Raw genomic sequence first — 27009 nt, forward strand, 5'->3', positions numbered from 1 at the left:
ATTCCTAATGCCAAACCTTCAATCCTTCCCAAAAATCACATAAGATGTTTTTATCTAGAATAAAAGTTAAGGCCGTGAAACATAGCCAGGTCATGACTCCTTTTTATTGTTCGCGCCAGCCGATACTTTTAATTCTGATTAGTGATCTGCATCGGGCCTAATTTTTCAAGCCCGGCCCGAAATTTTTTTTAAAAAGTTTTGCCGGCCAAGCCCGAACCCAAAATTTATTTTAAAAAAATTTACCGACCCGGCCAGGCCCGAATTTATTTAAATATAGAAATTTTTATTATTACTTAAAATAAAAGACATGTTATATAGCGTTTAGTTTCAATAAAATTTTTTTTATTTTACATAAAAAATTCAATATAAAATTGAGAAATTTAGATATATTTAATAAAATTTCCAAGGCCCGGCCCGAACCCGATTATTTTAAATCCGGGCCTAACTTTGCAGATCTCTTTTCTGGTAATAAATTATTATTTTCATATCGTATATAATAATTTATTTTAATTCTAAACCTTCTTACAATTAATTATTTGTCTGGTAGAAAAATATGAACTGAACATCTATAATTCAGGCAGAAAAAAATACTAGCTTATAACATTGAATAAATTGTTATAATAAAATAAAGGTATACATAATATTTCCAGAACGCTTAAATGTTTATCTTGTGAAATATTTAACGGAGCAAGTGGAATATGAAACTATGCCTGAATTAGAAAACGGTGATTCAAACTACATTCATAATAGAGACATAAAGAAAGGGTACCAGGCGGTGAAGCCGATCAGAGGAAAATATCAAAAATTTTTTTTTATTATGTTCACATTATTTTCTCTTATCATTTATTTATTATTAACATATCGTTTACTATATTTTAATGCATAAAATATCAATAACGTCGCATGATACATAATTACCACGTGCTTTTCTTTGTTTTTTTTCAAATGAAATGAAAAAGCTTCCTGTTGAGTTTGAGTAGAGTGAAAGCTAAGTTTTGATTAATTTATTATATTTTTATACATAGATTTATTGTAGAATTAATATAGCCAACATTTGTAATTGTATTTCTTGTTCTTAATTCATTGAAATTAAATAAAACACAGGTATAATATTTTAATTAAATAAATTTTTGATCAATTTGATTTTCTAATGTTTCTTTTTAATATTAATTAATTGATTTTTAATTTATGTACTAACTAATCTCAACAAACACAGATTGTTAAAATCTTACCTAATATTTGAATTACAACAATTTACTTATCATTTGCAAAAATTTACAGTAAAATTTATTTTACAAAGCAAATATAATAATCAACTTTATAGACATAGGCGTAGCAGGATTTTCCTAAGGGGGGGGGGGGAATTAAAAAATTTCTGGAAGCTTCGCCCTCAGACCCAATTTTGGGCAGGCCTTCGCCCCGCTTTTGCCCTGGTTACCTTAGTCTATATATAGTCATAGAATATTTTTACATTATAGGAGGTGTTTTAAATAAAAAAAATAAGCCTGGAACAAATATGAAATAAATTTTTATTAGATATAAAATATAATAAATTACTTGTATATACATTTATATAAAAGAATGGTAATAATTTATTCCAAACAAGTATAAGAAATTTCTTTATAAAAAGTAAGTAGAAATATAGTTGATATTCCCTATTATATAGAATTGGTTACAAAATACTAGGTAAAATTCCACTTTTACAGACATATTTTACAGTTAGAGTATACTACAGTTAATATTTTAACAAATTTTACTAATCAATGCTCTTAATAATAAATATAGCAATAATTTGCATTCAATTATTTAACGCCATCTATTTATTTTAAATAATAATATTAAAAAGAATCTTCATATTATTTATTTTACAATGTCTTTAAAAGATATTTTCTGATGTACTTATAAATATTTTATAGTTTTCTCTAAAAATATAAATTATGATGAATAGTTTTATAAAAAAATATCAACTTTTACATTCTTTCTTTCAAATTGTTTAAGATATATGCATATATTTTTGGGGGTCAGGGAGTGGGGGGAGGACTAAGGGGGGTATTTTTTATTAGCTTAAAATGATATTCACAAAAAGTGATAAATTTCTGAAGGGGGGATTTTCCCTTGCCCCCCCTGCTACGCCTATGTGTATAGAGATTTTTACACTTATTTATAAGATCATTGAATTGAGATGTATGTAAAAAGTCAAGAGTAAACAACTTATTATATGTTATGTGCAATATTTCTATCCAAGTAGACCTGTGCGCCGGCCGGATGTTGGCTGGCCGCTGACTTTTTTACGCTGAAAACCCATTTATGAAAATCAAGCCGGCAAGCCGCCGATTTTCATATAAGCGGTGCACGGCCGGGGCAGGATTCTTATAAAATATTTTATACCTTTTATATTAATAATTAGTCAACATCACTGTTGTAATTTATTTAATGTCAAACAGGATTTGATGAATTTTTATTTTCAACATATTTTAAAATCATAATTATATTCACGTTATTATAGAATTCAATCAATCAATTCCAGGTTACCATAATTTTACACATTTTTTAAAATGGATGCTAATAAATCTATAAATAATTTTAGTATTATAACAGCAAATAATTTAAAAAAATCATTTGTTCTACACTTAAAAAGTGATAATAAAACAATTTCCATAAATTCTCACAAATTTTACTGTAATTGTTGCTTAGAAAAGGCTATTGTAGACGATGATGATTCAAATAAACCATTTTCACAGTATATTTTTTTAAAATATTATTTTCTGATATTTAAGCCAAATCTTTAATAAATTAAAATATAGGTTTTGTAAAATATAATCTAGCTATAAAATTCAAAACTTTTCAATCAAAATTAGCATAGGAAATTTGTTAAAACACTTAACTTCTGATCATAAAGATACTTCATCAAAATCGCAAAATTTAAAAAAATATTTTATATCCAAACCAAAATTCCAGACAAATTTTAAAACCTTTAAAAATGATTGCTAGCAAGAAACTATCTGTTATTATTTTGTGCTGACTTATTACATTTTCAATCAATTGATAATATTGGAATGAAAATTTTTTTTGGAAGTATCAAATTTATAAAAAAATTGATATATTTATCTATATTAGATTTACCTTTATGTCTTTTTTGTTGTATTGAAATAGCATTTGCTGCTGAGGAAGGTTTACAATAGTTGAATTTCAGTATTTTAAACAATATGATTACACACATGAATGATTTAAATAATATAGGATTGCATATTCATTTGTCCTAATCATCTCTGTTTCTGTGTAGCTATACAACCCAGAATAAATTTTTAACAAATTTATTTCTTCTTGATAAATTCTCCCTAATTTGTTGTCTAATATGAATTATAGATAAATGTTTTTCTGTTATAAATTTCAAAATACTTATTTTAGAAATATCAAGTTATCAATTCTGATTTGCCAGATAGGACAACACTAAGCCGTACTGCTCTTAATTATGTTTATTTATCAATGAATGCATATCTACAAGAATCAAGAACAAATTAATTTAGGGCCAAAATTGCTCAATTACATTCGATATGTGGACAGATCAATACAGAAGATTAAACTAAATTATAAATGATAATTTTGGAAATATTTACTTTACTGCAACTCATTATATAACCCAAAAACTCGGGCCAGGTCAGGTCGGATTTTAAAATTTTTTTAAAATATATCTATCAATTTTATATTGAATTTTTTATGTAAAATAAAAAATTTTGATTTTATTTATTGAAACTAAACGCCATATAACATATGTCTTTTATTTTGAGTATTATAAAAATAATTTATATATTTAAAAAATTTCGGGCTGGGCTTGAAAAATTAGCCCCGATGCAGATCACTAATGGACATAATATTCTTAACATTTACTTTGAATTTTGATTGAATATTAATTAGATTAACATTTGACTGAAAATTTAACGATTTTAAATAAAAATGAAGGAATGGTAGTTAATATGTATTAAAAACTCGACTTAAATTATTTATATTAAAAAAAAATAAAATTAATTTTATAGTACAATAAAATATGTTTTATTTTAAAAATATATTTTAAGAAAAAATTTAAAGTAACGAGTAACGTTTTGCGTTACCGTTACTCAAAAATAGAAACGCGTTACCGTTACCTCTAGAAGAAGGTAACGAAGATAGTAACGGCATTACTTTTTTAACGTTACTTTACAGCCTAAAAATTAAAGCTATTTCTAAAAAGGCCTTGGAAAAACTGGCACAATTGGCAAATATATGAGTGTTAAATTACGTAACAAATGGTGTTCATTTGTCAGTGTATTCAAAGATTTAAGAATTAAATGAAAAGGACAATGGTGTCGTATGTACAAGTGAGTAGTCAAATGAAGAAGATGGAATATTACAATATAATAGCTCAGAGTGTGATAATAAATGTAACATTGTTTAAAATGTGTGTGCATGCACTAATTTAATTTTAGCATATGAATACATTTTAACTTTGTCATTTACGCAGGTTAATTGTGAGAGAACATTTAATTAAAAATTATAAAAAATAGGCAGAGAGCCAATATAGGCCAAGAATAATTAAAAGCGTTTTTAATGATGTCAGTTGAACGAGAACTATTAGCGCAGATTGAATTAGAAGATATTCTTGTTTATTTGCGCAAAGGTTTAAATGAGAGATTTATTAATGTAAAAATTATATATTATCTTAATGCTTTTATTTAAATCTATTTACAATATGATCAGTGTCTGATTTTATAAGTGCAGCAATTTTATTCTCTGTGCAATATTGTATAATTGCAAATATTTTATGTGTAATTAATTGATTTTATATTTAATATGTGATGTATGATTTGATTTTATAGTTCGATATTGTTGTAAATCTAATATAAAATTGTGCAATGAATATTTTTTAATATATGCAATTTTAAAAAATAAAATATATGATTATTGTGTCATACTATTTTATTTTTATAAAATGTAAATCGTTTGAACTTATTTTCAAAAATAAGAAGTAATAAAAATCATGAATTCAAGGAAGCCATTTAAGAGAATCTGGCCAAAGGCAGGGCAAAAGCTGGCTGAAAACCCGTTAAATGGGGGTATGGGGAATAAGGCCGCTATAAAAAATGACCTCGAGGTTGCAGCATCGTCCGCCCCTTGGAAGGGTAGACTTAATAAAGAGATATTGGTTCGTCTATAGAAAAAATATAATAAATACTTATTAAAACTGTCTGTGAAAATTTCACCATATATGGTATAATATTTCATTAAAAATAAGTAAACCTTTAATTATAATTTCGCCATTCCTCTTGGGAAAATATATGACCGTTAAGGTTGACAATATTTTGTGACATAAAAATTCGGGATTTTCGCACAAGGAATATATTAATTCAATAACAACCTGAGCTAATGGACTCCAGTAATCATTCTTTTCCGTCTCAGTGTCGAATTCTTAAAAAGGCAATATTTTTTTAAAATGAAATCATAAATTAAATATGCAAATGAGTTCAAAATTTTTTGGCAAACGCTATGTTGTATTATTGCGATACAAAAAAAATGCATTATTCAAATTATGATAATATTCAAACAAATATAATGTTTTATTAAAATTATTAAGTTATTATTTAGATCCCAGTCTATGTAAATGAGATGAAAACGCGTGATAAATATATTTCATACTTTAAGTGTTTAACAATTAAAGTTATCCACTTTTTTATTTTACACAAATAATTTCTAAAATTTTTTACTTTTTCTTATATTATTTTTCTTTTAATTTTTCCTTTTATGTTAATTTATAATTGATTAATTTTTATATATTTTAATAAAGAAATTAGAATTTGTATTTAATTTTCTTTTATTTTTAGGTACAAAATCTTGTTTACTACACGCTATACATAAAGTAGAGCACTCCCAATTTTTTTTAATCCAAAGAGCGATTTATTTTTTACATGTGCAATTCTAAATACCCGACTTAAAAATAGGGTCCAATCCTATCAGAATTTTTTTTAAGTATGCCAAAGTGAACTTTTGGGCCACGAAAATTCAGTATGAACAATTCGAAAGGAATGAGATTCCTGTTAGGAAGGGATTAATGTTACTAAGTTTAAAAAAAATTATTTATGTGTATATTACAAATAGACAATCAAATTAAAGTATCTAGTCTCCCTCTAATTAAAACTTAATACAGTTATTTATAGCTATCGTAAATTAGAATATTAGGACGATCCTATATCTCTAGATCAAAATGACAAAGACTTCCTATAAAGGAGAACTAAAACAATTTTTTGATATTTAAAAACAAAATAAAGACATCTAAACCAAAGCAAAATTGTTTCTTTTTCAAATCCTATAGAATTGGCCATTTTTTTCAAAATTCCAAAAGCTTTCTCTCTCCTTCGTACAAGTAATGAACGTCTTAATTTAAAAGACCAGATGTCGCGCTTTTTAATGTAAAGGATCGACTTTTCCCAATTTATAATATAAATGTATAAAAAACATATTTGATGTTAATTAATTAAGTATTTTTATTTAATGAGAAAGTTTTTTATTAAATATTTCACTTTAATTGCAAGATCCTATACAATTTAATTTAAATATAATCTTGATAATGATATGTGAAATGTATAAAATATTTGGGAAACAATAATAGGTTTAGGAATTTTATAATACAAAATACCACCGCCTCTTGAGTAGCAATATGAGGATAGTTAAATCATATGAATGCATATTAAAAAGTATACAAAAATAAATTATTTTCTACTTGAAATGAGTAAATTAATCATTTTGGTAAACATAATATGGGTTGTGGGCAATCGCCGTGCCTTGCAGATTACTTTGCCTTCTAAGATCTAAGAAGAAAATATAATAATTGTAATGTATTGTAAGTAGTAATAGAAATATAAGTCAACTAATAATTCTTGAAATTCTTTTTCTTTTATTTCGTATCAATATAATATGTTCTTTTTCTCTTATTCAAATTCATATGATAATATAATAATGAAAATAAACATGTTACAAAAAATACAAAATAACAATTCAATACATATCAATAATATTATATGAATATTAAAAATATATCTAAATGATGAAAGAGATTATTTTTCTCAATTTATTTTATAATATTGGCAGATAAGGATATTTCATTTTTATTACAAAGAAAATTTTAGAGGTATTTACATGTTTATATGTCATACTCATAGGGAGTAGATAAATTAGAATGATAAACGATTATTCTAGAATTTAAAAAAGTTTATGACCTTGTACATAGAAGAATTTCATTTAAATTATAAAAACAAAGGAAAAGAATATCGAGAATAATCTCGGGAACAGATTGTACATATTTTGGAGATGCCCAAATTAAATACCAATAAGAGACTTATAAATAAATACCTTAGTTTCCCTTCTTAATTTGATCATAGCTGTGCACAAAATTCTTGCCCGATTGAGAACGTTAGTTCCATTGTCATCTGTATCAGGTCTATCTATTTCATTGTAGTCATCCAATCCTAGGTGAATTAATGTTTCCATGTTGTTCCAACACAAACTGTTATCAATATCTTGTGAGCCCAACTCCAACATTCTAATAAATTCTATGAGCGATTTAAAGGTATTTATCAATCGGGAATATTCCACTTTGGTGGTAGTGTTGAGCAAGGTTTTATCATTAGAATAATTGCTTTGTTCAACATCTTGTAGGGGATTATGACGTTTTAGGTTATTGGATATCATTTTAGATTTTTGCATGAGCAGGGATGGAAAGTCATTGGGAAATAGTTCTAGTTTCAGAAATTCTTTGACCTAATGGGTAGAAATAAAATATAAATATTATATACTAAAAACTAACCAATTCTTCAAAGGATATCATTTCGTTGTCATCCAGGTGTTCGAGAAAGTCCAAAAAGTTATTCAGAATGTCCTTGCTAGGAGCGGTTCTAAATTTAATAATATTTTTATAAGATGGTTTGAAGAGAAAAAATGCGTTAAGTACTATATTATTCTAACAAAAGCGAAAAATTTTTACTCAACCAAAAGCAAAATAAAATGTATTTTTATTTTAATTTTGGTTGCCCAAAAAAATTCGCGTCCAGACCCCTAAACTATCATGTTTATAAATGTAATATAACCTTTTTTTTATGAAAAAATAATTAACAAAGCAAGTTCATATATCCTAAATAGTAGAGGTGTACCGATACCACTTTTTGGAGCCTGATCCGATATCATATCAAATTTTGTATTCTGTAAAGATACCAATGGTTTTAATTTTTAATATACTTTTTATTAGTATAACATCTATAATTTAACTATACCATAACTTATTTCATGATTAGTTATATTTTATATTCAATTCAATTGCAATACTAAAAGTATATAAAATATCTTTATTGTTAAATCACTTTTATATAATAAGTAATAAATAAATATATTATGAAATTTGAAATAAATATTTAAAATAATATTTAACATTAATATATCGAAGATTTCTTTTTAGAAATACCAAAATTTCCAATTTACCAGAGGTCAGCCTGCAGCTATGGTAACTGTCAATATCACCAGCTTCACTAAAAACAATTTCTGATGAAATTATCGCACACTTTTATAAACCGAATGTGCAAAAAAAATAACAATAGGACAGAATGATCATTAATTATTATTATTAAAAAAATATACATAAAAATTCGATTTTATTCATAAAAATAAATGATTTTAGATATAACTTTTTTTAAAATTTTTATTTTTGTAAAGACGTCATTTTATATCGTATCGGATCGGAAAATTTTATAATATTGGTCGATAACCGATATTTTAAAATGGATGAAATATCTGCCATGTTATATTTGAATATCCTATATAATTTAAAGGTTATGTTTTATATTTTAAAAGGTTACGTTATTTGTATAATATATTATTATAACTTTCCTACATTTAATAATATCTTATGGAGATCAATGTAATTGCATATTATTAGAAGTTAAATGACATAAATAAAATACTATATATATAGGTAACAATTTAAAATAAAGTAACTGATTGTTTTGACTATAAAAAATGGCGACGAGTTAAATAAAAAAAGTCGCGCGGTTTTCGGTCAAGTTTAATAATAATATAGAATTATAAAAAAAAATTTCCTGTTTATAAAAATAAATAAATAATATATTTTAGAAATTATGGATAAAATAGTTTTACAGGATTATAAAAAAGAAGATTGTTCTCAATGACTACATTGATTATATAAAATACATACTGAATGTGAAAAATATTCCTCAAACAGACGCCACTTAAAAAAAAATATTTAGCTTATGGAGGAATAAATATTATAACTGATATAAAAAAATTACTCTATCCTAGGAAAATGGAGGATGTAGGATGGACAGACATATACAAAATTGCAAAACAACTTTATAAAGATGAAAGAACTGTTTTGGCATCTTGAATTGATTTCATTAGATTAAGTCGTGGCCCTACTGAATCCGTAATGAGCTATTTAAAAAATATAAAGGAGCTAGCCCGAAGATGCGATTTTGAAGATAATGTAGAACTAAGAATTCGCGCTCAATTAATCGCCGGACTAAAGATGTCACAACTAGATAAAGAACTACGTTTAAGATACCCAGATACTAAAGACGAAGACCAACCGTTAAGCTTAAACAAAGTTGTAGAAATGGCTTTAGCGATGGAACGGGCTGACTTAGAAATAATAATACTACTAAAATGGTTTATAAAATCAAAGAGACGAATAAACAAAATGATAATAATAAACGATTAAATCAAAATGATAAAAATAATCGGCAGTATAATAATAATGATAAACGGCACTATAATGATAATAAAACATATGTAAAAAGAGAACCAGTGCAAGGGTATAATAACTACCACACAAATAATAATAATAATACGAGAAAACCGTGCTATTTTTGTAATCGGTTTCATGCTATTATAAATTGTCCAGCATACGGAAAAATGTGCAGCAAATGTAAGAAACCAAACCACTTTGCGGTGTGTTGTAAAACTAGAGAAAAAATTTACGATACAAATTACAATAATAATGACGACGATTCAGATTTCTCAATAAGAAAAATCTACAAATATGGACAGCACCCAACAATTACGGTATTAATAAACAACCACGAAATTAAAATGGAATATGATACGGGTTCAGCAGTAAACATTATTAATGCAACAATATGAAATAAAATTGGGAGGCCAAAACTTAGAATGGCTAAAGCTCCAACTACATATGGAAATAATAGAATAAAAATTATGGGCGAAGCTTATGTAAAAGTGCAATAAGATGATAAAATAAAATGGTTTCCGTTATTAGTTACAAAAACAAATGAAGCAGCCCTCTTTGGATTTCCGTTGATTATAGAATTTGACTTATCATTACCAACAAATGTAAAAATCAATATGATCAACAATAGATATAAATATAATGATAATGGTAACGTGAATATTGACAAACTATATGAAGAATTCGCTAGTGTTTGATAATAAATTAGGATTAATAAAAAAGTCAAACCAGTAACTACAATTGGAAGAAAATACAAAACCAATTGCACTGCCAGCTAGAAGAGCACTGTTGCCTTTAAAATTGAAATGAAACGTTTGGAAGAAAATAATATAATAAAGAAAATAGATCCATCAACAACAAGAGTAACCTGGATTACTCCAATGGTAGTGGTACGTAAAACTTCAGGTGAACCACGATTATGTGGAGATTTCAAAGTAACATTAAATAAATTTCTACTAAAAGACTATCACATTCTACCAATGTTTGAAGTATTAATCGTAAAAATTGCTAATGGAAATAAATATACAACATTAGATCTCAAAGATGCATATCTACAAATGAGCATTGAAGATGAATAGCAAGAATTATTAACAATGGTAACACCAAATGGATACTACCGCTATTTACGATTACTTTTTGGTATAGTTACAGCCCCAATAATATTTCAACGATAAATGGACCATTTACTGGCTGATTGTAAAGATACAGCAGTTTATTTAGATTATGTTATAATCACAGGGAAAAATGATACTGAACATATAGAGAATATAAAACAAGTCCTCAAAAAATTACAAAATGCGGGATTAAAAGTCAAAACAAGTGAAATAAATTTTATGAAAGAAAAAGTATCATATTTAGGATACATAATAGATAAAAATGGAATATACCCAGATAAAAATAAAATAATAGAAATAAAAAAATATCCAACTCCAAAAGATAGACATGACATAAAATCATTTTTAGGTATATTAAATTATTATACACGGTTCATACCAAACTTACATGGAATCATAGCTGAATTACATAATAAAACTTGTAAAAATGTTAAATGGAAATGGACTAAAAAAGATGATGCATTATTTGAAAAAGCAAAAGGAATAGTAATATAACAAAATACTATACAGTTTTAAACCGGATCTTGAGTTAATACTAGAAACAGATGCATCTAACCAAGGATTTTGGAGCTGTACTCATGCAAAAATATGATAATGGTAACGAATACCCAATAGCTTACACCTCGAGAACTTTACAAGATGGTGAAAAGAATTATTCGACAAAGCCAAAGCCATAGTAAACGGTGTAGAAAAATTTCATAACTATTGGTATGGACGAAAATTTAAAATACGAATGGACCACAAACCGTTAATAAAAATATATGGTGAAAACAGAGATTTAAGCTCCTTAACAAACCAAAGATTATTACGCTGGGCTTATAAATTATCGGCATATGATAATTATATAATATACAAGAATGGTAATTGCAGATGCATTATCGCGAAACCCAATAGAGAAAAATGATGATAAAATAACAAGCGAAAATAAAACAGTGAAATATATATGAAATCTTACTTATGACACATTAACTCTATTAAGAAAAGAACTTAGAGATGAAACTGCGAAGGATCCAATTTTAAGAAGAGTAAAAATATTAATAAATATTATAAATATACAAAATCAAGCACCAGAATTACAAGCTACTAGAACAAGAATAGATGAAATAGAAAATGATGACGGTATTTTATTTTGGAATGGTCGATTAATCATTCCTTACTCACTACAAAAACGAGTTTTACAGATATTACATACAAGACATCCGGGTATTACATCAATGAAATCCATTACGAGACATTATATATGGTGGGAACAATTAGATAAAGATGTCGAAAAATTAGTTAACCGCTGTATTGGGTGTCAAAAACATCGCAGAGATATATCAAGAGTTGCTGTATACCTGGACGGATTTTATTGGCTGGTAGGAATCGATGCATATTCAAAATGGATAGAGATCAATAGAATCAAAGATACAACAAGTAAAAATTTAATAAATAGATTAGAAAAATGGCTTATCCAATATGGTATTCCACGTCAAATTGTCATGGACAATGGTCCACAATTTATTTCAAATGAATTTTATAAATGGTGTAAAAAGAAGAATTATACAACATATAAAAACTACACCATACCATCCGAGAAGTAATGGATTAGTAGAAAGATGCATACAAACTTTCAAAAATCGGTATTTCGCAAATAGAGAACAAACAAGGGGAAAAATGCCTAAATGAAGTATTATTTGCGTATAGAAATTCCAAACACTCTTCACCGGGCCGAATACCTGCCAAACTATTTATGGGGAGAAGGCTAAATACTTTATTGGACTGGGTGAAACCTTCAATTACTGAAAAATTAGAAACCTCTTTAGTAAAACCCGACAAGTTAAACAAAGGCCTACATAGATATTCTGGAGAAAACGAATTAGTTTGGATAAAAACCCCACTTGAAAAAGGATGGCATGAAGGAAAAATAATAAATCAACAAGCAAAATTCTCGTATAACGTAAAAGAAAAAGATAAAATAGTACGAAAACATGCAGACCAACTACGAATAAGGGAAGAACCAGTTGAAACCAAATCAATAATAACAAATAACAATATAAAGTTAGGAGAAGCTAAAACAGTAGAAACAATTGAACCAAGTCAAAAAGGAAGGCAATCCCGATATCCAACAAGGGAATGAAAGCCAACAAAAAGATTAATAGATGAACTTAAACTTGGTAAATAAAAAGATTGATAGACGATCTTAACTTGGTGGGAAAGAAGATATGTTATATTTGAATATCTTATATATTTTAAAGGTTACATTATATATTATAAAAAGTTACGTTATTTGTATAATATATTATTATAACTTTCCTACATTTAATAATATCTTATGGAGGTCAATGTAATTGCATATTATTAGAAATTAAATGACATAATTATAAAATACTATATATATAGGCAGTCTTGTTAAGGAGCGGCGCTCAGGAGCGCCGCTACATTTTTTCAAAAAAAGCTGGAGCGCCCCTCCTTTTTAAAAATGAGGAGCGGGAGCGGGAGTAGCTCCTTTTAGGGCTGGCTCCTCCTCTCCTTTAAATTTAATATATAAATTATATTATTTTTTAAATATTAATAATATTTGTTAATTAAAATTTAATGAAAATAAAATTTTATTTTATTTAAATTTATTCATTATTAAATGTTGAGCCGAGTTTTATATTGATTTTTCATCTAATCATTTGAAACATTAAACATCAGTTTTTCCTTTTTATATTGAAAAATCTTGTAAGTCATATTAATATTCATTTTATAGATATATAATAAAAAATAGTTTTAGATATTATGGATTTAGAGATTATAGAAGAAGAAACCGAATTTCCATTTCCACCATAGAGAAAGCTTTAGGGGATAGAAGCTTTCAAATAGTATCTCAAAGTTTATTCCAAAAGTGTCAATCTTTGTGGAATAAACAAAATATGTCTACAAATATGGCGGACGAAATTATCAGAAAGTTGGGTAGGAATCTAATATGCCCAAATTCCACTAGGTGGAATTCGTATTATGAGTCTATGGTTTTGCTAGATAAAATGTTAGATGAAAAACCAAAGGACCTTGATGAGTTGTGTGATAACCATGGGCTTATACGTTTTAACTCCCAAGAACGTAAATTTATTAAAGAGTATAGTCAAGTAAATATTAATATAATCGTTATCTTAGTGATATAAATAAATTTTAGGTTATGGAACCTATGAAAAAAGTTCTGAAAATCCTTGAAGGGGAGCTTCATATGGACATGGGTTTCCTAAGTCCTACCATTTTTAAACTCATTTCAAAATTAAATGAATTATCAGATTTAGAGTTTTGCCAAGCTCTTGTAAAGTCTCTCATCAGAGGTATTAATAAAAGGTTTATAATAAAACATAAATTATATCTATTTAAATAACCTTATTGCAGATTTCCAAATATTTATAATGATGATAATATAATTGCAGCGATTGTCCATCCTGCATTTAAATTGAATTGGGAATGGATAAAAGATCCAAAAAATATGGAACTAAAAGCCAGATTAATTAATTTTTTAAGGAAACAAATACCCGACGGAAAAATAGCTACAACTAGTTCACGGGAACCTTGTAATGATTTTGAAGATTTCTTTGGATTCCATGAAATCGATTACCATGAAAATAATATATTGGATAGATATTTTTTAAATAATGATAGCAGCCTATTTAGTATCGCAAAACAGGTCTTAGGGAAGAAGCACTTAGAAAATTTATTACTTTTAAAAGCTAATAAAAGATTATAAATATTTTGATATATCATTTAATTATAATATAAATAAAACGTTTTGATAAAAAAATATGATTTTGTTTCGTGTACCTTCTAAAAAAATGAAAATCAAAGGAGCGGTTATGGAGCGGCACTCCATTAGTTGGAGCGGGAGCGCTCCTTTTAATATGTAGTAGCGGGAGTTTGCTCCTTTTGAGAAGGTAGGAGCGGGAGTCGCTACTTTTAAAAAGGAGCGTTAACAAGACTGTATATAGGAAACAATTTAAAATAAAGTAACCGATTGTTTTGACTATAAAAGGCCAGATACGATCCGATAAAAAATATCGGTACATCCTAACTAAATAGGATAATTTGATGTCCGATTTGGCTAAAACTAGGCATAAGTTAAAAAACATTAGTTCCTTCCTCAAAATTGAGTTATCTTTAAGGTGAAAACTTGAGGTAGAGGTGACATTTTTCGAATAAAAACTATAACCATTTATCGAGTCAACATAAAATAGAGCGATTTTTTAATACCTGTTATAACATTTTTGGTTGAAATTTAATTAGGCAGGGAGGCCAAGTTTTAACTATTGCTTCAAGGCTTAGGTGACTTTCACACTCGCATTAAGATTGAACCGAATATCAATAATAAAAAATAAATTACGCATCATGTATGGAATAAAATACTTTTACTTGTTGTTGCTTTTCTTTGACCATCGGTTGTCGTTATCTATTTCGCAATCGTTATCCTGCTCTGATTTGGGCTCGGTTGCGGCAAAAAATAAATTAGCAAAAGTATTGACAACCTTCTCTTTAATACTGTCAGTGTTGGTATTATTTTGCACTTGATATTTAAAAAATGATAATATAATATCTAAAAATTTGGAGGACTCGTCCCTAAATTAATTTTTTTAAACATAATTAAAAATGATTAAATCTTATAAAAATACTAATTTTCTATGAAATACACGAAATCTTAAAAATATATAGAACAACTTAAAGAAAGAAAGTTAAAAATCATATCCAAGTAATTTTCATCGTAAAGAAGTAAAAAATTATAAAATTAAAACATAAAAATTTATTATTCATTGCATAATAAATGTAAGTAACTATTAGAGTTGCTGCCAGAATATGAGAGGTGATTTAAACACGCCTTAATTCCCAACATCCCTAGACGATGAATTTTCAGCTTTAAACCAGTGACGAGAAAAGATATCGCTTCAATGCAATCTGTCTGATTTTTGGAGTAGATCATTGTATCCAAAACAGTGGGGTATATTTCTTGGGTCACTAAAGTAGAGTGCTCTAGGCAAAACTTTTGATGTAATATAAAATATATAAAGAATCATATTTTGTGTATTATCTTCTAACTTAAATCAAATAGGAATTTATGTTTGCATCAAAAAATTTAAAAATCACAATTTTTTTAAAAAAATTTAACTACAACCAACTCATATAGAGTAACCCTAGCTCCATATCAGGCCTTAGTCCTTATTATTAGTTTAGAAAAAATATATTTATAAAGAAATGTCGGGCCATCTCATATCACTAACCAACACACATTGGAGGTGTGTATGGAATTATGCTATGTTCAACCAATGTTGTAGCCATGTACTAAAAAATTAATTTTATTTGGTATAAAAGGCTTTCACATTTAAGTGAAATCCTAATAAAAGATAGTAGTGATAGTATATAAAAAATATGGAAGAGAGCCTGATAATCCTACACCATAATACCCATTTTACTCATTGATTTTCTGCCTTTAGAATCTACCCAACTCTGATATTTTTTTTGGAGATTTTGCTTAATTTGTAAATTATTACCAGTTTATAATCTGATACTGGAACTACAAACCGAGAATAAATCTGAAATCTCTTCTCATCAGATATGAGTTCATTCTGAATTCTTAAAAAATAGGAATGTACCGATAAATCGGATCGGGCCGATACTTCACCTATTTAAATATCGGTTATCGGCAGATATTATCAAATTTCCCAATCTGATCCGATAAAATGGCGTCTTAAAAAATTTATCTCAAATTTCATAATATATTGTTTATTACTTATTAAATAATGTTATTATAAATATAAGTTATTTATCAATAAAAATATTTTTTATACTTTTAAATTCATGAATAAAACTTTAACAGATCACTATAATATATTTAAATGACTTATGCTATAATATAGCTAAGTTATAGATGTTATACTATTAAAATGAGATGAGTAGATGTATATAGTGATGCAAAATAGCTCCATTCATGCCGATTTTTAAAAACAGCTAACTCAATATTTTAGCCAGGAAAATATTACCTAAGCCTCGAGATTTCACTAATAGGGCAAAACTTTGTGCCATCTATGAGCAAAATCTTCAGGCTTGCGTAATATTTTTTGGATAAAAAACTGATTTAGATGTTTTTAAAAATCAACACTAGTTATATGTATTAAAAATTAAAACGATTAGCAGATCAAAATAAAATGATATTGGATTGGTAATCGGTCGATAATTTAATATCGGATCGGCCTTCAAAAAAGTGGTATTGGTACACCCTTATTAAAAATCAAATATTTTGATATAAAGTGCGTAATGTTTGTCCCCATCACCACAAATGCATTAGAAATCTTTGGATCGGTTCCTTAACTTTTTGAATTTCAAAACAACAATACAGATTTTTTTTAAGATCAACGAATCTATGTTTAAAATAAACCAAGTATTTTTTTGACATCAAATTTATTTACAACCACCCTCCCACAATGTAGCAATAATTGATTAATATTATAAGGATTAATATGTATACAATTTTGTGTATTAAAAATAAATATAGATATTTTTTCAGGAAGGTGTTCCTGAGGGTTCCAAAGCTTAGAAAGGAGCAAACTTTTTGGCAGGAATGGGAACATTAAAATAAAGATATGGTGAATTCCATATTAAACCAACCAAGGTTTCAACCCAACCCCCTTCAATTTTTCTTAAATTTTGTATACTGGTAGTATATACTATAACTAAGAAAAAAAATAAAACTTTACCTTCCAACACTATTTACCCGCTAAGATATGGCCGTTTAAAGCGAGGAAAAATGGTACATTTTTGACAAAATGCACCTCATTTATTTTCAAATATCTCGAGAAATAATTAAGTTAGAAAAATAATTTAAAATTTATTTTGTAGCTTATGTTCTTTAAAATGACATAAAAATAAATATGATGTACATTTTATTAATATCGAAAACCGGAAATGGCCATAGAAAAAAAAGGTATTTTTTCAAATTTTTTTTTCTGTAGATAGATATTACATTGCTTTATATTTGTACAAAATCCTAGACTGGGATCAACATGGGTTTAGGAGTTATCCTCTTTATATGGCTAAAATTGAACAAATTTAACATTTATATCATCATATTTTAATTTAATGAATAGTTATGAAATAATGTTAATTTAAAAATTATGTCTAAATGACAGGCCCTTACTTTTTTTAAAATCGTTATCAAAATTTTTGAGAAGTGGCTGGAATAATAAGCTTTGTTTAACACTTTAGTTAAATTTTGTCTTAAAGTTACTTGACAAAATAATTCTAAAAATATTTATAACTTTATTTGCCTCAAATTGACATATAATACAATCAAAAATTTATAATTAAAATATATCATATATTATAATCATCCAAGGAATTTTAATAAATTATGACTTTTGTTTTCGTCTAGGGGAATAAAAGCTTGGAACTTTGTGTTATAAATTCTTTTGCTCTCAAAAATCTGCTTTCAAGATGACTTTCTATGTTCATATATTCATTATTGCTCACAAATATATAATTTACCCATAGATATTATTTCTTGCATAGTTAAATAAATCTATTGTTGTCAATATGTGATGTTCATATGGACGTTGCAAGCTTGCTCTAACTGTTTAGCTACGGCCCCCAAAATGTCGCATGGACTTTTACCTTGTGCGGTTTCAAAAAATGTCACTCAGCCTTTATCCCAAAATCATTTTCATGATTGTAGAGATTAATTAAATCTATTATTTTTATATTGATTATTGCTCCATCAGAAAAATAATAAATTTTAGCCACTCTATTAAATCTTTCCTTCAAGAATACGATCAATTTTTAAAATAAATAAAATCCACATGCGTTGTGCTTTAAACAATCTGATATAACCACTAAACGTTTTATTATGTTGTTCTCACGATTATAAAAGAGTTAATAGTGGCTTGATTATTGGTCTGATCAAATCCTTGTGTATGGTTCTGCACTACAAATGCATAGTTTTCTGAAAAGTCTGCAAGCCAACATTTAAATTAAATTTTAAAAAGTTTCGAATTAATGATTATCGTGAAGCTATAAACAAATGAGGAATTAAATTGTTTAATTATTCAATTAAATAATCTACAAATTCGTCAGCGGATTTTGTCAGTGATTTGAGGGTAGTTCGATAAACTGCTATCCATTGTTTGAATGTTTTATAATCTATAGAATTCTCGTCAAATAATATATTAAGCCTTTCTTTTAATTTTGAATATATGGGGGAAAACTTATTGTTGAATTTCAATTTTGGTAGATTATTTTATGCTAAATAAAATATATAAAATTATTTTGTCAAGTAATTTTAATTTCGAGATAAAATTTAACTAGTTTTAAACAGCTCATTATCCCAGCCACCTCTCAAATTTTTTTTATAAAGATAAAAAAAAGTAAGGGCCTATCATTTAGACATAATTTTTAAATTAACATTATTTCATAACTATTCATTAAATTAACATTATTTCATAACTATTCATTAAATTAAAATATGATGATATTGATGTTAAATTTGTTCAATTTTCGCCATATAAAGAGTGATAACTCCTAAACCCATGTTGATCCCAGTCTAGGATTTTGTACAAATATAAAGCAATGTGATATCTATCTACAGAAAAAAATACCTTTTTTTCTATTGCCATTTCCTGTTTTACACATGCGGTAAAATGCCCATCATATTTATTTTTATGTCATTTTAAAGAACTTTTATTAAGCTACAAAATAAAATTTAAATTATTATTCTAATTTAATTATTTCTCGAGATATTTGAAAATAAATGAGGTGCATTTTGTCAAAAATGTACCATTTTTCCGCGCTTTAAACGGCCATATCTTAGCGGGTAAACAGTGTTGGAAGGTAAAATTTCATTTTTTTCTTAGTTATAGTATATACTACCAGTATACAAAATTTAAGAAAAATTAAAGGGGGTCGGGTTGGAAATCGACTTTTTTTTGTTGATTTGATATGGAATTCACCATATATATTAATAATTTTCAGCATGAATACATATATTAGAGTTTAAAAAAATAACTAGTTCCACCTGACAACAAATTAATTAAGCCAAGATTAAGTAATTGTAAATAAAATTTAAAATGATAAGCAACAAAAATTTCAAAAAACCTTCATATAATCATAATTAGCCATGTCCTGCTTAATCTGCTTGTTAAGTTCGTTGATTTTTTCGTCCATTATCACGTGTCCTAAATATCAAAGTAATTGGTTATTATTTGTCTCGATAATTTATAAATATATTATATAGTAGAGGCCTGAATTTTAATTTTTACGGGCTTTTTTCGGGCTAAAGACCAACCCGAAATTTTTAATTCATTTTTAGGTTCAAACCCGTCTCGATATTTCTTAATTGAAAATGTTAAATTAAACGCGTTTTACTAAATAACTAAAAAAAATAATCACTAATTGTTTGTCATGATCCCAGAGAAATTTTATTTTAATAAAAGAAGCAAAGACATTATTTCCTATTTTCGTTTTTAGGAATATATTTAAGGCTCGACAACGATCCGACTTTTTTTAAAAAGCCCGACTTGATGCGATTAAATGTGAGTACAGTTTAAAATGCTAATATTATTCAAAATTTTAGCCGAATTCCCGGTGGAATAGGGATCATTCCATGAAGAAGATTAAGATTTTCGGCAGACCCCTTTCAATTCGATAAAAATTTATACATATTATATACTGGGTTTCCCTCCAAAAAGGGCAAGTCCAATCTAAAAAAGGAAGTCCGATCAAAAAAGGAAAAGTGTCAATCAAATGAAGAAAATTTCAATTCAAAAAGGAAAATCGTTAATTTTTTTTTTACTATTTATTAAATTATTAGTTTTTCAACATTTTATTTTTAATTTTTTTTCTCTTTTTTCATATTGCTTACAATTTTTACTTTTTTCTCCTTATATTTTTATTTTTAAAATGTAACTTAATTTTTATTTTTTACAATCAAATTTTTTGTATATCAAATTATTTCATTACAATTACGATGTGTGTATATATAATAAGAAAATTTATATTAATAATTTTCCCTCTTCTATATTTTGGAATATAGGTTTCCATATTTCCAAAATAATATTTGCATTCTTCTCAGATATCCCTCTTTCCATGCTCTATAAAACGAATTAATTCTTCCCTGTGGTGGTAAATATTTCATTGTATTCCCTCTCCATTTTATCGATTGAGTTACGATGAAATGGGTATTAAATGATTGTTGTATAAATGTTAAAATTTCAAAAATAAAAATATATGTTATATTTTATTAATTTACATATCGTTTAATTATTTAATTTTAAGATGATACATTATAACCAAACGATTAATTTAATTTAGTAATTGTTCAGTGAATTAATTGATATGCAAAAAATATTAATAAAAAAATTTGATAGCCAAAGAGAAAATAAAAATGAAGTAAAATTTAATAATAAAAATATATGAAAAAAAAGCAAAAAATTGTTATGTAAGATGAAAAAGGGGAAAAAGAATTGTTTGACAAAAAAATAGAGAAGTGAGAAGAAATGACAGGGAAAATAAATAAATTATTTTTAAAAATACAAAAAATATTATAAAATCAATTGAAGAAAAGATTAAGAGATTAAAAATGAGTTAAAGAGATCCCAATTAGTTAGAAATAAAATAAGAAGGAAAAATAAAAATTAAAGAAAAAATAGCATGGGAATTTTCTTTTTTGATTAGACTTTTTCCTAAGTCTTTGGTACTTTTCCTTTTGTGATTGGACCTTTTACTTTTTTGCTTGACACTTTTCCTTTTTTGATCGGATTTTTTCTAAGCCTTTGGTACTTTTCCTTTTTTGATCGAATGTTTTCCTTTTTAATTGGGAAACCATGTATGTTTTATTTATATCAAAAACTAAATTTTGGCTCAGTAGCAATTATATTACATTACTAATGTTAGATAAATAGTTTTAAATAAAAATTTTAGCCATATTTTAAGAATAAATAAATTATATAAAAAAATTTCAATATCCATGACATTACTCGGATTTTAAACGATAGATTATGCGTTTTATTGCATAATCTATATGCTTTTTTTATATATTATACACGATATTTTTTTTATTACCTAGCCGTGCTACCCATTAACTAGAATTATAAAAACCTTTTTTTAAAAAATCAAATTTAAGGTCTTTAATTATTATAAAATTAATATTTTATCATAAAAGTTTTTTTATAATCAAATTTATATTAACTATTGTACAAAAATGATAATCATTTTAAAAATAAGTTAATGTATAGATGCAGAGTTTGAAATGATCTTCAAAATAAAAAATATTTTAATCTCGTGTTTTTGAGAATGCTTAAACAAAATTTTTGATAAAAATTTTTATCTAAAATTCCAAAAAACAATTTATATAAATAAATTTTTTATGATTTTATGCATAAAAAATCTTTCATGGTGAAATTTCAAATTTTTCTTAAATTGTTTGTGCGTAAAATCTTAAAGTAATTTTCAAATTTAGCTTTGATGTAATAATGGATATTACAAAGATTAACAATTCATTTGACCCGAATGTGAAAAGAACATGAACTCAAAAATGTCTTTGTTCCAGGTCTCTGATTATTATTGATATATTTAAGATTAAATTATAATTTTTTTTACTAGGATTGAACTCAAAATGTTTTAAATTTTTTAAAAAATTAAAATCACCTTCTCCATCGCCATGCTGATCTAGATCCTTTTGTTCACCTATATTTAGATCGTTTTTATCATGTCCATCTATAATTTGTGTCATAAGATTCTGTTCATTATTATTTTTCAGATTGACCATATGGGAACTAACTAGGTCGGCACATTTCATCAAATTTTGTGCGATTTTTTGTTCATATACTTTGATATTTTCTGCTAAAATATCCAAAGGTATGGATAGATGACCGTTACAGGTGAGAGTAAGTGTCAAAAACTGAAGTGCGTTTTTTCTAACGTTGCTGGATTTATCGTTTAGTCGGTCCTGGGCTTTGTTCAGAAATGAGGGAAATATGGAGCGGGGTAAAGCCTGCATATTGGACGAAGAATAAATCCGGCAAAGAATTTGAAAACATTTGCTCCTAACGAAAGCGTTTGTGTCGTAAATATGATCCTATATAAAGTTGTTTAAAAAGGTTCGTTTAAATGGAAATAGATCAACTTTAAAAATGATATATTCAATTCGTTTTTGATATTTTTTTTAATATAATGACAGACTAACTGAAAAAAAATGAATAGAAACTAGTGGAATTGTGAAAGAATTACAGCCCACTAAAATTCATCAGTTTGGAAATTGTCTAGCTAAATGTTTAGAATTATAAGTCCAGACTAATTTAGAATTTAGCGAAATAATAATTTACTCAATAGAACATTCAAGGATAAATTTACCAAAAAATAAAATATTCGGAAGACTCATTTTAACATGAAAGAAGCTTGGCTTATGATAGTTATTCATTAGAAATATGTCACCAATGAAGATATATATTTAAAAATTGTATTTTCTAAAGGAAGATTTTAGTGAATACAAAATGATATATTATTTGTTCCAACAATATTTTTTATAAATTTGAAAATCGCCAAATCAAGATCGCGCTTGGCCTGCATTTTGAAGACCCATAACTCTGGGTTTAGACATGCTAGAACGCTTAATTTTAATGTAATATTTACAATTACAACCAACCAACTTATAAATTTCATTCGTTTTCAACAGGGATGCGAATTCGGCAAAATTTTTGGTTCAAGTTCGGTTTAAGGTTAAAAAAAGTAGATAGGTTTGGTTCGGGTTCAGTTTAGGGAAATATTTTAGAACCCGGGTTTGGTTCCGGGTTCAGCCCGGGTTTAAGAATTTTTGAATTGATAAAAAAATATATTCTATATTTAAATCATAATTAAAAAACTAGACATAAATTTGGTATAAAAAATAAATTTTTTATCTTATTTATAGGCAAAATATAGTTAAAAATACAAGGCATAGTCATGTATAGATTTAAAAAATTTTATTTAGACGTATTTCTTTAAATTAACAATGTTCAATATAATAATTTTAACTTTGACTTGTTCACTTTCATTTTCCTCTAATTAATAATCTTTGAGAATAAGTTAAAAATTAAAAATTAATGGCGTTAATGAATTTAATTGTTTAAAATTTATTAAAAATCCAATAGGAATCTTTGAGAATAAATTTTAAAAAATTTAAAAATGGAGTAAATGAATTAAGTTGTTTAATTATTAACACTTCATTTAATTGGAAATTTGAAAATATTATAAAATGTCAAGTAAATTATTAATATTTGTATTTGTATTTACAATTATACAAATATCTTATATTAATTTAAACAATACACTGAACCTATCTTATATTAATTTAAATAATACACTGAACTCAGGTTCAAATAAATCTTCCGTGTTTGGTTCAGGGTTTTGAAAATTTTATAAAAGGGGTTCAGGTTCGGTCAGGTTCAGATTTTTTTCCCAAAAACCCGGGTTTTCTTCCAGGTTCGAGTTTAGTTCGAACCCCTGGTTTTAAAAATAGTGGTCAATACTGTTGAGCAGAATAATGACATGATTAATTTGAATAATGAAAATGAGAAGAATTAATATAATTATGTAAGATTTTATATATTTTTTTATTATGAAAATAATATGTTAAAGATGGTATTATGTGGGAAAGTTCGGAGAAAAAATGTTACGGACTATGTAAATTTAAATTTTTATAAGAAAATTATTATTTTTTTAGAGCGATGATTAAATATTTTCTTGTACGTTTTTCTATAATTTTTATTTTGTTTATACCTTTTACTTTACGGATTGTAATTATGATTATTGGATGAATAAAGATTATTAAAATGGGATTATATTAATAATTTGATTTTAAATTTATATATATATATATTCTTCTTTACAAGGGTTACTCAATCTTGCTTTTACAAATACAAAGATTGACTTCAAATGGAATGACCTTTATATTTGCTAAATAATTTGCTTAGCTCATCCCATTTAACATATTTATTCAGTTAAACTTTTAACTGGGTTCTAGGTAACATTAAACGTTTCATTAAGTAATTTTCCAACTAATTGGTATAATTTTAATTAAAATTAACCTGGCTAGGATTTTTAATTTATTAAAATTTATAAGCCCGGCTCTGGACACTTTCAAAATTATAGCATTTATTAGATGTGTGTTCCGGGTAGAGTATAACCTAAGTGGGCTTGCAGATCTGATATTTATTTTCAAAAATGAAAGTGAATAACTTTGATATATATAAAGTATGTTTCCCTTGTTTGGCCTTCATCATCTTCGTTCTTTTCTTCCAAAATGCCTTCATCGATGGCTGTTTGTCTAGTTTTGATTATCATTTCACCCATTATAGAAAGAGCTGCATTTCGGAGCGAATAACTCTGTTTTTTTAAATATTTAAATATAATTTCTTTCAAAATATTTTTAAATTTAAATGATTTATATTTCACATGCATTATAAAAAAAATTATTAGAATGGTAAAAAAACCCGTTTAATGAAAATTGAATCTTTTTTAGTGCTAAATTTTTAGAATCTTAATGTTTTGATAATGATCAATAATATGCTATCGAAAAGTTTGAATAGATACATTTATTTTCAACGTCTTTTTGTCATTCAAATAAAAAAAATTTATTATTGAAATTATTTTAAGTGACTCTGAAAAAACAGTTCTAATTATATTAAAAAGGGGGCCAATAAATAAAAAGATTTTAGGAATCTCAGTAATAATGTAGCTTTTAAGGGGTTCATTGTTTTAAATGATAGCATACATTTCCATCAAGATATCGGGGCAAAAGGCTCATGTAAGGCAAAAATAGCGTGTAATCGAGTTCACATAGCTCTAGGAGAAATATGGATAAATTTCTGAAAGGTGATAAAAGCTCTTTGATTCCCGCTGATGCCATGACATTACCCCCAGCTCCACCCACACTTTCTTGTTGCTGTCTTGAAATGAATTCTAATTCACTATTCAAAACAAAAATAGTTAAATTTTGAGATATAAATTATTTAAAAAAAGACTAATGACTAATTTATAACAGTAATGTATTCTTGAATTCGAATTATTTGAAATGAATAATGATAACAAGGTTGAATAAATTTTCAAAAAAGTATTTAAATAGAAATAAATTCTGATTCTTAAAACATTTATGCCAGATGCTCAGTTTTTTTTCTCAACCTACCCACCCACTCATGAACGACAAAATTTTGAACACGCATGTAGCGCTTGGAAAATTCACGAACTACTTTTAAATTAAAATATATTTAATTTAAGTTCATTTTCATCAAATATTATCATTTTTTCCTTTTTTTTTATTTCCAGAGTTCTTAAACAAATATCAAACAAAATAATAATAAAACCGTGTTTATTGTGATAATTAAAAATTATACAGGTATACCTAAAAATAATTATTCGCTAATCGATTCGTATCGAATGAATACGAATAACAAAATTTTTGATTCAAATTTTCGTTGAATAAGGAAAATATACTATCTATCGTATAATTTTTTATCTATTATTTGATTGAATTATTCGTTTAAATTAAAATTATTTGTAAATATTCGAAATTATTCCTAAATATTTTAAGTGATTCTAAGTATTTAACATGTTCTTTGCAAAAAATTTTCATTTTTTTCCCATAAATCAATTTTTTAAATTTTAATAATCATTTTTGAAAATATTTTCAAAGAATAGAATTGAATATTCGACGAATCAAATCGAATGTGTTTATTATTCGTACGAATATGACTAAGGATTTATTCGAATCGTACGGAATAATACAAAACAAACACGATTCGTATTTTTATAGGTAACTCACGTCACATTTATAAATTAAAATCTTTATATAAATGAAGAATGCCATTTTTTTAAATTACTTTTGTCTTTCCTCTAATAAAGGATTATTAAAATAATCGTTCACTTGAAGCCGAAGTGGCTGGAAAAAATTCTGAGAAAAATCTAAAAAAAATCTTTCAAAGTAAATATTTAATAAAAAGAAAGATTTTTACTCAAAATTTTTTTTAAAATACTTCTAATTTTTTGGAAAAATAAAATTTAAAATTAACAAATCTTTCAAATAAATTTTTTCAATGTAAAGTAGTGTGAAACTTGTTTCAAAATTTTAGG

The 27009-nt window shown here is 26.3% G+C and overlaps 1 protein-coding gene across 1 annotated transcript; it reads right to left on the reverse strand.

Annotated features, from left to right (window-relative positions):
- Positions 1-5233: 5233 nt before the first annotated feature.
- Positions 5234-25789, reverse strand: LOC135924297 (uncharacterized). The gene is made up of 10 exons (XM_065459352.1): positions 25655-25789; positions 25120-25266; positions 22552-22981; positions 20002-20081; positions 15697-15901; positions 15280-15430; positions 7835-7922; positions 7381-7788; positions 6752-6839; positions 5234-5442 (listed from the first exon to the last, which is right to left on the reverse strand). The coding sequence occupies exons 1-10, from the start codon at positions 25787-25789 to the stop codon at positions 5234-5236; spliced, it is 1941 nt and encodes a 646-aa protein (XP_065315424.1).
- Positions 25790-27009: the final 1220 nt, after the last annotated feature.

Source organism: Gordionus sp. m RMFG-2023, chromosome 2 (genome assembly GCF_954871325.1).
Source record: "Gordionus sp. m RMFG-2023 chromosome 2, tfGorSpeb1-WG-v2, whole genome shotgun sequence".
NCBI classification, from domain to species: Eukaryota; Metazoa; Nematomorpha; class Gordioida; order Chordodea; family Parachordodidae; genus Gordionus; species Gordionus sp. m RMFG-2023.

What these genes read in the sequence shown, in the direction of transcription:
- LOC135924297 (XM_065459352.1), bottom strand. Translation starts at nt 25,789, where the DNA reads ATGGCATCAGCGGGAATCAAAGAGCTTTTATCACCTTTCAGAAATTTA. An exon ending in TCAGCATGGCGATGGAGAAG is followed by an intron (nt 20,082 to 22,551) that starts GTGATTTTAATT and finishes TTTGATATTTAG; the next exon opens with GACACGTGATAATGGACGAA. An exon ending in TTCTGGCAGCAACTCTAATA is followed by an intron (nt 15,431 to 15,696) that starts GTTACTTACATT and finishes TTAAATATCAAG; the next exon opens with TGCAAAATAATACCAACACT.